At 27.9% G+C, this 13,193-nt stretch overlaps 1 protein-coding gene across 1 annotated transcript; it reads right to left on the bottom strand.

Annotated features, from left to right (window-relative positions):
• Positions 1-9,551: 9,551 nt before the first annotated feature.
• LOC137829582 (nuclear transcription factor Y subunit B-1-like) lies at positions 9,552-12,575 on the bottom strand. The gene is made up of 7 exons (XM_068636414.1): positions 12,409-12,575; positions 12,040-12,270; positions 11,828-11,957; positions 11,669-11,674; positions 11,485-11,559; positions 11,320-11,370; positions 9,552-9,898 (listed from the first exon to the last, which is right to left on the bottom strand). Exons 2-7 carry the CDS (start codon positions 12,255-12,257, stop codon positions 9,854-9,856), a joined length of 525 nt encoding a protein of 174 aa, XP_068492515.1. The 5' UTR covers positions 12,258-12,270; positions 12,409-12,575; the 3' UTR covers positions 9,552-9,853.
• Positions 12,576-13,193: the final 618 nt, after the last annotated feature.

Genomic DNA, 13,193 nt, shown 5'->3' with positions numbered 1-13,193 from the left:
TGAAGCTTATCCAAACTGTGGGGAATAAAATTCTAAAAGTTGCTTGGAAAGCAAGCAATTGAGGTAAGGGAAGCTAAATTTAATTTTTAATAGCACCCTAGGATAGAAGATCTGAATGCGGAAGGGACGTGGTCCCAATATTCAATTTCTCTTGCAGGGATGTTGTGTGTTTATTTATATTGGGTTGTTTGTTTATATATTATTTAAATTTGTGGAAATATTGGGTTTTGATGATTTAGTATTAAAGTGTATTTTTTTATGTCAAATAAACTTTTGAATATTGTGGATAACTTTTTGAATGATATTGTATGACGAAATGGTATGAAATTGAATTCATACATTTGGGATAATGTATGGACTGATGTTTGTTGTGTATTAAGTATTGATGTCGGGATAATGTATGGACTGATGTTTGCTGTGTATTAAGTATTGATGCCTATGTGGTAACAGAGATCTCCGAGCTTCACTGATGATCTAAGTCACATAGACTAAGATATCAGGTGGTGAGAAGCTGATGGGGGAGTTCATGCACACCGTGACATATGAGATGCACGGCTTGGGTTGTATTGAACTTACCCTGATCCTTTCTGTTGGATTCGCTGGTAATCTTTGGATCAGGTGTTAGTCTCTGGTAGGACTTACTTAATACGGGTCTTCCGGAAGACGTTGTTTGTTGAATATCTTGAATGTGTAGATCCATGTGAGATCTATGTGATTGTTTTATTGTTGAGATTTGAAGAAGATTGAATAATTTGAGAAATTGATCATGTAACTTGGTTTTCTCTTTTGATTTAATTGTGTATATTATAAAATTCTATTTTCACTAGCTTACCCTTGCTTTTCTTGTTGTGTTTGAACTGCAATGACTGTACTATGTACACGAGCAGATGACCATACAGGTGCAGGAGAGCCTTAGAGGGTTCAGAGTCTTATTTTGAGTTGTGGATATGTAAATTGTATTTCTATAAATCCTAATCATGTATTAGGAATGTTTTTGAAAAACTCCAAGTTTGTATAGAAACTGGTAGAACTTTTATTGTAATAGTTATATGTATTTTCCGGGGTGTTACATTTTATCATATTATAACTTTTTATTATAAATCTAAAATATAGTTTATACAATAAAAAATATTTGTTATAAATTTTAATTATAAAAATTATACATTAAAAATGTTTATGTATTGTAAATAATAATTTTTTATATAAATTTTATTCTTATGAATTATTAAAATAGTAATTAATAAATAAATACATCATGATTAATTATTATTTTTAAATCAATGAGTCAAAGTAGTGAAGAGGCTTCTAATTTTTATTCTATTATAATCTTTATAAGAGATGTTGATATAATTGGTTGAAGACAAAAGGAAGAACTTTAGTTAATATACATGAGATATACGAAAAATATTTGTCAATAACTACTTAAAAATAATATCACATATAAAATACAATATATATGAAATACATTATATATGCACAATAGATATTGACAAATCAAAAAATATACATTTAGAATAACGAAAAATAATACAAAATATTCAAAATAACCTTTTACAAGAATATGAATATCATATGAGAACTCAAATATCTTACAACATGCATATTTTTATTTTTGAAGCCTATAAAAAAACAAAGAACATCAACTGAACAAGACAAAAATTTTATAAGTAGTAAGATCATTCCTGAAATTATCCAAACAATAGTGGTGTGATCATCTTTTATTTTTCACCTATTGAAATTATAATTTTAATCGACAATAATTCATTATATATTTATCTACAATATAAAAGAATACATATAATGTTAAGTTTAAGAAGAGATTAATAGTGTGTGCAATAACATTGCATACTTGTATAGGCAAAAAATAAGATAAAAAAAATTATTTAAATCAAGTTAAATTATAATGATTTTTTTTAAGAGTTTATTGAAGGAATAAAACCCTAATTAAGGTATAGCATTATTTTCTCTACAACTTTATTATAGGTGTATAGTGTCTATCCTAATAAATCTTTACATGAAAAATATTTTATTTAAAGTCTTTTAAAAACATAAACATTAATTCATTAGACTATTTAGAGTCTAATCTTTATTTTGCGATAAGTTTTGAAGTCTACTAAGTCATCTTCTTAAATTTACCTGTAATTCAATATATGATCCTCCAAATTTATTCTACATTTAATTACTTCTTAAAATTAGATAAAAATAATAATATTTTTAGTATTTGCTTTAGGTATCTTCCGTAAAATAGTAAGTTATGGTATAATGATAAATCAAAATCTTGCTTTATTTTAAAAAAATTAACTATATTTTTCGTTTCTAAAATTTAAAATAAATTTATTATTTTCTTTCAAACTAAAAAAATAACATTAAGGATCTCATAAAAAAATTGAAGAATTTTTTTTTTTTTATCTTTTTGGAGTGAGATTATAACAAAAGTTGTAACATGATGTTGTACAATCACACGTATGTTAAATGTTTTCATCAGTTTTGTGTGGTAAAGTTGTTTTTTTATCACTTTGTTAACTGTATATGACTTGAAAAGTATAACATATTTTTTTAAATTAAAAATGGAAAAAAAAAATCAATTTGAGAAAACAAATATACTCAATCTTCATAAACTAAAATCATAGTTAAATCTTTTTAAAAATTAGATACACCAAAACAAGCATGATTATCCTTTTCTTTACAAGTATCTTATTGAAAAAAGAATTAAAATATACTTGTGTGTTAAATTAATGTACTCTTAACAGAAATGTAAATCATGAATACAACCACTGTGTGAGAAATAAACCTTAATTATGATTCTAAACTCCTTTATCTATTTACTCATGTGTGGTTTAATGATTCTGAGTTTTCTTTATTTTGTTGGTTACAAAGCTGTTCAGAAATTAGAAATAATTATTTTGATTATATAAAAGTTATTTAAATGGATGTTATTATTTTCATGATTGATTGTTTCTGTTACATGCATAAAGATAATACATCTTAAGGAGGTTGCATGAATTATATATATATATATATATATATATATATATATATATTGTGAACACTTGTGATTTATATCATTTATAATCTTGAAATATTTGAAATTGATAAATAATGGTAAGTAGATAGTTAATTATGGTGAAGGTATAATAAACTATTTAGAGTTTTTTAAAATATTTCTTTCACAGTTATCACTTTAAATAAATTAACAAAAGATGAAGTTTTTTATATAAAAAAAAAACATTATTAACTTGGTATGTTGCTTATTATTGATGGTAGAGTGTCTATATAAGTGTTTTGTGTTTAAAAATAATGATATTGTTTTAAAAAACAGTGAAACAATTAATCTCATGTTAATTGGATGGATTTGGATATAGATTCCAGAAAATTAAATCAATCTAAAAATTTCTTATATTTATTAATTTTGTGATTATAAGTTAAAATTAAACAGATTCCAAACTTGAAGGTGCTAAAAAAAATGAGGCATTAGTATTTCCTTGCTCAAGGATAAGCATCTGGTTCCATGGTCATGACCTTCTTGTAAGGTAGTTTTGGGCCTGAAATCTGAGACACAAACCCAACATTTTATGTTTATTTATTATTTATATATATTTTTTATTCCCTTCTCAACTAGTTACCTTCTATCTATAATATAATATTCTCTAAAGTTTCATTGAGATCTTTTTTTTTTATTTGAGAGAAATATCATTTTTTTTTTTAAATATTACATTATCACTCTTTTTATACCTCCTTAAATTTTAAAAACATCATATTTATTTCCCTAATAGAAGAGTTCAATGTAATGTTGTAAAAAACATAAACTATAAAACTATATTTTGATAAAATATAAGAAGAAGAATTGATACACAAAAATAATAGAAATAATGAAAAAGATCCTAAAATGAATAGATGAAAATGGATAGATTACATGATAGAAAAGTTATAATGGCAATAGCCTTGTGTTCCACTATAACAATTGAGTGGACAACCACTCTTTCTTACTAAGGAACCTACCTAAGAAATTCAGATAAAACTAAGATATGTTGGAAAGTGAAAGCATCTAAGATACAATAATTATTTTATTATTTTTCTTTCCAATAATCACTTATTCATTCATTCATTCCTTAAGCATAAATGATCAACTCATGAAGTCGGCACAAGCAAAAAGGCATATAGTTGATGAATGTACAAAGAACAGCTGAGGAAAAGAATCCGAATCTCTCCAATGTGAGGTCAACAAGGATGACCTGCTGATAAAAAAAATGACCTTAATCAAAATTTGATGAAAGGCACAATAAAACATCAAATTAGTTTTTAAATATTAGTATAACTCAAATTGTGACAGTTAAATCAACTCTAGTAGCAATACACAAAGTTAATTATATTTGTGTTAGAGTTAGCTTAATTCATATTAATATAGTTTACTTAATGTTGGACATTAACAGAGTCGACTTAGTCGACTCACCAACTCTAATGCGACATAAGATTTTTTTTTATCAGCATGAAGTCTTTTTCTTTTGTTTTTTACCAAAGTGGGACTGTTTTAAAAAAAATACAAATTTAGTGTAAGTCGTGTCAAGGTGGCATGACTTTAGATGAAGAAATCGTGCCAAATTGACATGACTTTGTCACCTCAACCTAAAGTCGTGTCAACTTAACACACTTGTATCACGTTAACCTGAAGTCATACCAACTTGGCCCAACTTTGTCCACATCATATTTAAAAAAAATTGTTTTTAAACAAATATATTATAATTATTTAATTATAATTAAAATTGTAAGTCATGTAATATTTGAAATTAATTTAATAAATAAATTTTTTATGAAAGAATAAATACATAGGTAAAGAAAATGAGAAAATTAATAATCAAACTTGAAATTGAATTTTATTATCAAGTTTGTCTGGGCGGACAATTGTTTCTATTGTGACCTTCAGTTCTCTATTTATTTCGAAATGCAATAACAATTTTCTTCATATTTTTTATTAATCAATAACCAACTTAATATATTGCATTACCATCAAACATTATCCATACACGGTTATCCAATTTTTTGTTGCTTAAAACTAACACTTTTAGAAAAGTTATGTACCAAATTAATTTTAAACATTATATTACTTACTACTCAATATATAAACAAGAAAATTTATAAAAAAAAAAATATAATGTCGCAAAAGTCGTATCGAGTTGGCATGACTTTAGGTTGGCGTGGCTGAAGTCATGTCAACTTAGCACGACTTCTTCATATGAAGTCGTGCCAAATTGGCACGACTTACCCTAAATTTGTAAATTTTTTTAAAGCAGTCCCATTTTGGTAAAAAAAAAAAAGACAACTGGTCAAAAAACCACGACACAAGTTTTTTTTTAAGTCAAAAAGTTGACTAACACTAAATTTTAAAATTAAAAAAAAATATTAGTGTGGACTAACTGAACATTAAATTAAATAAATTTTAAAATAAAAAACATTAATGAATAGATGCTAAATTAAATAAATTTTAAAATAAAATTATTAACATGGGTCCATAGACATTAAATTAAATAAATTTAAAATAAAAACATTAATGTGGTCAACTGGACATTAAATTAAAGATTTTTTAAAATAAAAAAAATTAGTGTTTGTTAAGCCAATGCTAAATTAAATAAAATACATTAGTGTCAACAATGTCAATGATAAATTACTTTAATTAAAAATTTAATTTAAAAATTAGTGATAAATTAGCGTCGATTAAGCCAACGTCACTTAAGTTAGTCTTCAATAGTCAACTGCTAATGAATTAACATAAACAATTTTAGAATCACACACATGTTTAACGTTGTTGATTAATCAACATCGACCTTTACTTATCAACATCGACTTTTACTTATTAATATGAGCTTTTAACCGACTCTAAATAACTATTTTTTGTAGTGAATAAAAATAAAATAAAAAATTATAAACACATAATCATAATAAAAATACCAAGTATAATAAAAGAAAATGTTCTTGCTCACAAAAATAGTTTATTAATTTCTTAATTTATTGAAATTGAGCATTTTATGCAGATTGTATGTATCAAAAACTATTCTTAGAATTTTATATTGATTCTTCAGAGTTAAGTGGGGATTTAACACTTGAATTGGTGCACCATTCTTCATCCATTATTAAGTCTTCTCATTGTTTTTTATTTTTTAATTCATTCATCCATAACTAGTTTAATTCTTGTTCTTATTCAAGTTTATATGTTCTCGTGTTGTTATTATTCTTCTTTTAATTGTTGTGAATTGAATCTTGAGTCAAAGTTAATTATGAATGTATTTCATGAAGATTCAACTTTCACTAGTAGAAAATAGACTTTTTATCAATTATTTTGAGTATTGTTCATCGGTTGTAACTGGATTAGATCATATCCATGTGAAAAGTGAAGAAATTTCTACATTAAGTGTTAATTGATGTGGAAGATCTCATATAACATCAAGTCTTCATATAATTGATGTTATATGTCTTTGCATGACTATAATAAATAGATATTTTTCACATTGGTTTGTCATAATAAATAGATATTTTTTGTGTGAAAGTGAAAAGCCTCATACTACATCACATAACAAAATGTATATTCATCTAAAATTAACTAAAAACCTTAAAAGATATCTAAACTACTACTAATTTCTAATGTGTAAAAATTATTTTCTCGCTCATGAAGATTTTTTTCTATTGATGTGTCTAAATGATTCCACATTGAAAAAAGGTTGCAACATACACAATTGATATTATTTTTCTATTATAATAAATATTAAAACCAAAATGGGTTATTAGATAAAAAATTGAAGTTTGTTAATAATTTTGAATACTCACACAAGCTATTATCTACATCCAGTGCATAATATTGTTGTTATACTCAAAGTTAATTTGTTGATTATTGCACTAATATATCAATTTTAACTAAGTATCTTTATGTTTATAAACATAAACATCACTACAATAATTGTAGTGAAATCCAACACACACTATGTGATGACAAAGTGAATTTATTATCTAAAATATTGTATACATTCATAACGAAACAGCATTTCATATTAATATTTAAGTAACACGAAATATGAAATGAAAGTAATAACATAAAACCAGTCAAATATGCAACAAAAAGAATAACATGTAATTAACCAAAATTTCATGAAATATATACAATTTAATTAAAATAAATATATGTACTAATAAAATATAGAAAATATTTTATTTTTTCAAATTATCAAACCGAATAATTCAACATTAAATATAATTATTGTTATTAATCTCTCTTCTTGAATTCAATATTAATACATTCAACATATCACAAACAGATCCAAAAAAATTTTAAAAAATGCATATACAAATTTTTAACCTATAATTTCTAACATATATACACAACTAAATAACATCCTAGACTGTTATTCTAATTAAAAATAATAATTAAAGATTGGACAAAATAACATAACCAAGTTGTCATTCTAAGTAATAAAACTTAACTGAATATACTATTGGTTAAACTAAAAATAATTAACCTATAATTAAATCTATCCGAATTTAATCTCTAAATTTAATAAAAAAAATCTAAAACTAAACTAAACTTAAATAAAACTAAATTTAATCAAATTTAACCTGTGAATAAACTTAGACTAATAACCTAACTCCAACTACTAAGTAATAAAATTTATCATCGTTAATATAACCTATAATTTCTATAGAATAAGATAAATATTAAAATAATAATTAATAAATATGGTACCTTTTCGGATGGAAAATTATTTCTTTGGTCATATAAATGGTGGTGGCGACCTTGCGAGCTGGTGGGGCACGAGCTAGGAGCCTGAGCTAGTGTTGAAAGATAATTCGATTTAGTAACCTTAATTTCGTGTTTGGTAAGAAATTTCGTAGTTTATAAGATATTCAGATATATTAAATTTGAATGAATTTTATTTTAAATTATTTTGTTTCAATAACGTAATTCAAATATAGTAAAAAGAATATTGATAAACTATTTCAATTATTTCAAATTTAAAAACTATTTAAATATTAAATAACTGTTAAAAATTTAAAATATCAATACTAAATCTTCTGTGTTAAATCTTGATTAATGTTATTTTTTTTCAAAATTATTCAAAAAAAAATATTATTTGTAAAACTTGTTCCATATAGGTTAATCAAATATATATTATTAACTCATCATATCTAAATATTAGATTTATCATATCTAAGTAAGATAACACCAAATTACACTTATGCAAGATCAAGTCGAGTTAGTAGGGTTAGAGTCAAATCAAGTTTATTTGAATCACTCTAAACTCAGGTTAAGCTGAGTAGGTTCGATCTAAATCAAGTTAAATATCCCTAGACCTAAGTCAAGCCGAGTCAAGTCAAGCAAAATCAAGACAAGTTTTTATTCATCAAAGTCAGAATTAACTCACATTCAGTTGAGTTGGGCTAAACTCAAGTGAGTCCAAATCCTATCAAGATTAAATCGACATAACTTGATCAAGACTAAGTCAAGTTGAGTCCAGGTCGAGACAAGTTGGTTCATACCTGATTGAGTCGAGTCTATCTAAACCCAAGTCAAACCAAGTTGGATAAGGCGAGTCAAATCAATTAAATCCAAATCAAATCAAGTCAAGATTGAATCACTTTCAACTTATGTTAAGTCAAGTTTAATCAAATTCAATTAGAGTCAGATCCAAATCAAATTAGACCCAAGTAAGACCAAAACAAATTGAGTTAAATTTAACTAACTCGAAATAAACCTTTTATATCAAAACATTCGTGTCAAACTAAATTGAAACTAAATTGAATCGATTTCAAATAAAGTCAAGTTCACCCAAACTCAAACAATCTAACCAAATGAACATAGACCTAGGATAATCTAATGATAAAAAACTAAAATATAAATTTGAGAATGCAAAATTTTAAATTCGTAATGTTTTTAGGTGAAGTTAAAATTAGTTAATTTTAAATAATCCAATTATTCTATTAAAATTTCAGAATTTGAATCTCTTCCAAAATTTCTTAACAAAATATCATATTTTACTATAAAACATTATAATTTTTCTAAAAAGTAAATTACTCTCTTAAAATCCACTAAGAAACTACGGAACATGTTTATTTAATATCAAAAACATCTCGACCGCTTTTTTCTCTCTGTCAATTTCACAATAATCCCACCTTACATTTTAATGTAATTTCTTGTTTTTGTCCATATTCTTCCTAATTTTATATGCAACCTATCAAAATGGTTTTTTTTTTAAAAAAAAACCTTGAGTATTCTACATTGCATAATGACTTAATTTGATTTACTTGCTAAAAGCAGGAGAAAAATTACAGTAGTCCGTTGAAAAGATTAATAAAATCTGAAAACTAATTCCACCAAACATCAAAACTCGGACAGTTCAAGAATTATTCGAACTTGGATTTAACACAATCATTTTTTGTCCAACTCACAGAACTCCTTGGTCAGTGAAAATATACGTTTCAGGTAAATTGATAGGAGAAACTAAAGCTCAGCTAAATCATGATCCGATTAAATCTACTACTAAGGGTTTTAAGCATCTTCATCGGATGGATAAAAGAAAAAGGGAAAGAATGTACCAATTTATGCTTCCAATCAGTTACATAAAATCTTCAGTTTTTGCGAGGGCGCTTGTTGATGGAATAAAACAAGGACTGATCCATAATTTACAATAGAACTTATGAATAATGATTCTTTTCCAAAGATAAATGCAAGCCTTAATAAATATTATCTGGTCTCAAGAACCAACATCCCCTTATGTCATTATCGAGATAAGACAATGCATTCAATATGCCAAGGGGTACATATAAAGCTTCACCGACATTCAGATCGCACATGTTTGAGGAGGATCAAGGTCTACTCTTGGCCTTGCATCGGAACTATCATATGTGGACCCTGGGGCTGAAAATTACAAGAGAGAGAATTCAATACCATAAACATGTTGCTTGAGCTAACATTCCACAAACTAATATATAACTTATAAACCAGAGAAAAATCATCCATATAATGTCCCGATTAACGCTTTATTAATTGCACAAAACTTGCCTTCAGTTTTTTTATTTCAAGAACTGGACATTCCTGCTTTGACCTTAAATATTAGTTAATAAAATTCATGCAAAGAGTAATGATAAAATGGTCCTAGAGGCTAGAGTACTTAAGGAAAAAATGGTGTCGAACACAATGATAAAAGGGAAAAAGACCAGTGCAATTTGTAATTTCCAACAGATACAAAATGATTTCCCATGATTCTCTGAAGACAAGGAAGGATCATTTAACTTAGAAATCCAAATATAGTTTCAAAATTCAGTTTAAATCGTTGCTACAAGGTAGCCATTCTCATATATCTCACTTCTAGGGAGAAAAGGTAACCTTGTAACTTAGTTAAAGATATTTCATCTATACCCATCATTCACCCCCAGAATTTTTTAAAATTAGGGCATAATTTTGCCATGCACTACATTTATTAAGGAATAACCAAGGTAAACTGCACAATGTTTCAGCACTACCTTGGAAAAGATGTACGTGATTTATTAAAGAAAGCCAAGTGAAACTACCACCCCACAAACCTTCGGGTCGGAAATTGATCACACTTGGGATCGGAAATCACTAAAGAAACGACCACCCTATCAACAATACAAGACCCCAAAAGACCTAATTCAACCCCAATGCAAAAATTGCAAACAAAAATTCAAATACTACAGGGGCCCTAGCAGCTTTAATGTATTCAATAATTAGCAGGTGTACAATTTCTTAAAGATGGGAAAATTCTAACAAGACTTGTTTAGTAGTTTCCAACGTCCAAAAGTTTACATTGTCATGTTTTTAGCAAAAAAAGAACATTCTAAGATAGGCCACATATTGAATTGAACAACCCATAAATCAAAAGGCTCAAAGAGTCAAAAAAGGAGAGATAGATAATTGAACAGAACACCAACTGGTCAGTCATGAAATATTTCATCAGAGACTTCGATGAGCGCGTGTATATTTCCTAACGACCAAATGTAACAAATTCATAATCAAGTTATCAACCATTAAGAGGGATCCCTCTTTAGCTACAAGTCTTCAAATTTCCAAATAACATATAAAAAATGGTACTAGAGCCAACATAACGAGAAACTTAATAAATTGAGCTCCAAGTAACAAAGCTTTCAGGAGGAAAACAGAATAGAAATAGTATTTCTTGTGAATGAAGCATCAACATCTCATACTAACATTCCACTCATATCAGATTAAACAGAAATATCAGCATCCTCATTTATCAATGCTACGCCTCAAGCTCAGGAAAAACAGCATACATTGAATCAGAGAGAGTAATCAATTACCTGAGAATTCGTGTAGTTAACACCTTGTGAGAAAGAACCTTGATGGGCAAGCTGTCAATTCCACAACAAAACAATGCAACATTAGATGCCAATGTCATTAAGTATTCAAAGAATATTTCCAGCAACACAACGAGTAGTAGGAGCGCATGTATTTACATTCTCCACCTGGACATTAGGATTGGGATAAACATCTCTCTTAGAAGATGTCTCTCCACCCTTGGCCGAACCCTTTGAATCACCCTGGCTCAAAAAAAAACCTTATAAATAAAAAAACATAATGTGTACAAACACACAAAATGGAAAAGAAAATGACACAGCGTAATAACTATTTATCAAAGATTAAAATTACCTCAATCTGCAGCATTCAGAATCCGCCCACGCGAAACCACAAAAAATAAAAATAAAAAAAATCAGTGAAAAGCAGTGTTTACATATTACAGGCTTGTCGGCGGAGACTAATTGAAAACAAAAAAGTAAACACAAGTAAATAAATGCAAACTAAAATTACCTCTCTGTAAGAGGCGAGGTAAATCTTAAGCGGATCAACATACTCCTCGAAACCTAAAGTGGCCATAGCCCAAAGTAAATCGTCGCCGTTAATGGTCTTTCTCTTCTCTCTCTGGCACTTATCGCTAGCTCTGAGAAACATTAGCTCGATTCAGTCATTCAATTGAAATAACAAAAAAGAAAGCGCGAGTGAGATATTTAGAAGCAGCGTACTCGCTGGTGATGAAGCTGATGAACTCGGATACACATTCTTGCACGGTTTCCTTGGCGTCCTTGGCGATTTTGCCGTTGGCGGGAAGCGCTTTCTTCATGATGCGGCTGATGTTGGCGATGGGGAGGAAGCGGTCCTGCTCGCGGAAATTGGAGCGGGGACTGTGCTCGCCGCTCTCGTGGCTACCTCCGCCGCCTGGACTCGCGGGAGCATCGGCCATGGTCGGCGGAACCCTAACCGGAGGCGGTGGAAAAACATGGTGAAATTGGAGGAAGGGAAAACCCTAGAGAGGGATAATAGGAGAGAGAGAAGAAAATAAAAAAAAGTAAAGGAAAAGAAAAGAAGGAGAAGTGGTGGTGAGGTGTTGGTACCTGAGTGATGTGATGTGATTTGTTATTGGCGCGGGAAATGGACGCTGGAAAAGAGAGGAGTCAGGAGACGATGGAGATCAGACTCTGCCTTTCTATCGCCACCGTTCGTTTTTCTTTCTCCTTCCTTCCGCTTCTCCCACTCCTTTTATACTTCCCAATAAATCACTAAAATAATTCTTGTAATATTATTACATTATCATCTCCTTCTCTTTAATATATTTTTTATTTTTATTTTTGTGTCACTCAATATTATGTATAAAGTATATTATTCACTGAGAAATATGGTTAAAGTATATTAATGGGAAGGAAGTGTTTCTCTTTTAAAGTAAGAAGAATATAATATCTTCAAAATTGAGTATGATATTATCGGATATGCACACCAACCAAGCTCATCACCAAGATAAAGACATTTTTTAAACTACATTTTTAACTATATGGATATTGATTCAAAATATTGAGTGGGGACACTCACCTATGATATTATTAGCTATTTATAAGTTTTCGAATCCCTAGAAATATAATTATTTTCTATAACTACTTAAACAATAGTTTAGTATTCGTTTAGTTGCTAGTTATGAATATTAATCATAGATAATTATCAATTTTTATTTGAGTTATTTGGATATAATTGAGTTATTTAAATATAGTTAAATATTTTGCAATTTAATTATGATTATATTTCTGAATATCTTAGGTAAGATGGGTATATAAGTCCACCAAACTTAAAATCTATAAATGTGATTACGTAACTGAATTGATGATGAATGAATTTTATTATATTAATA

This window comes from Phaseolus vulgaris, chromosome 7, assembly GCF_000499845.2.
Source record: "Phaseolus vulgaris cultivar G19833 chromosome 7, P. vulgaris v2.0, whole genome shotgun sequence".
NCBI lineage: Eukaryota > Viridiplantae > Streptophyta > Magnoliopsida > Fabales > Fabaceae > Phaseolus > Phaseolus vulgaris.
The sequence above is the reverse complement of the archived record's forward strand: the minus strand, read 5'-3'. Positions and strand labels throughout refer to the sequence as shown.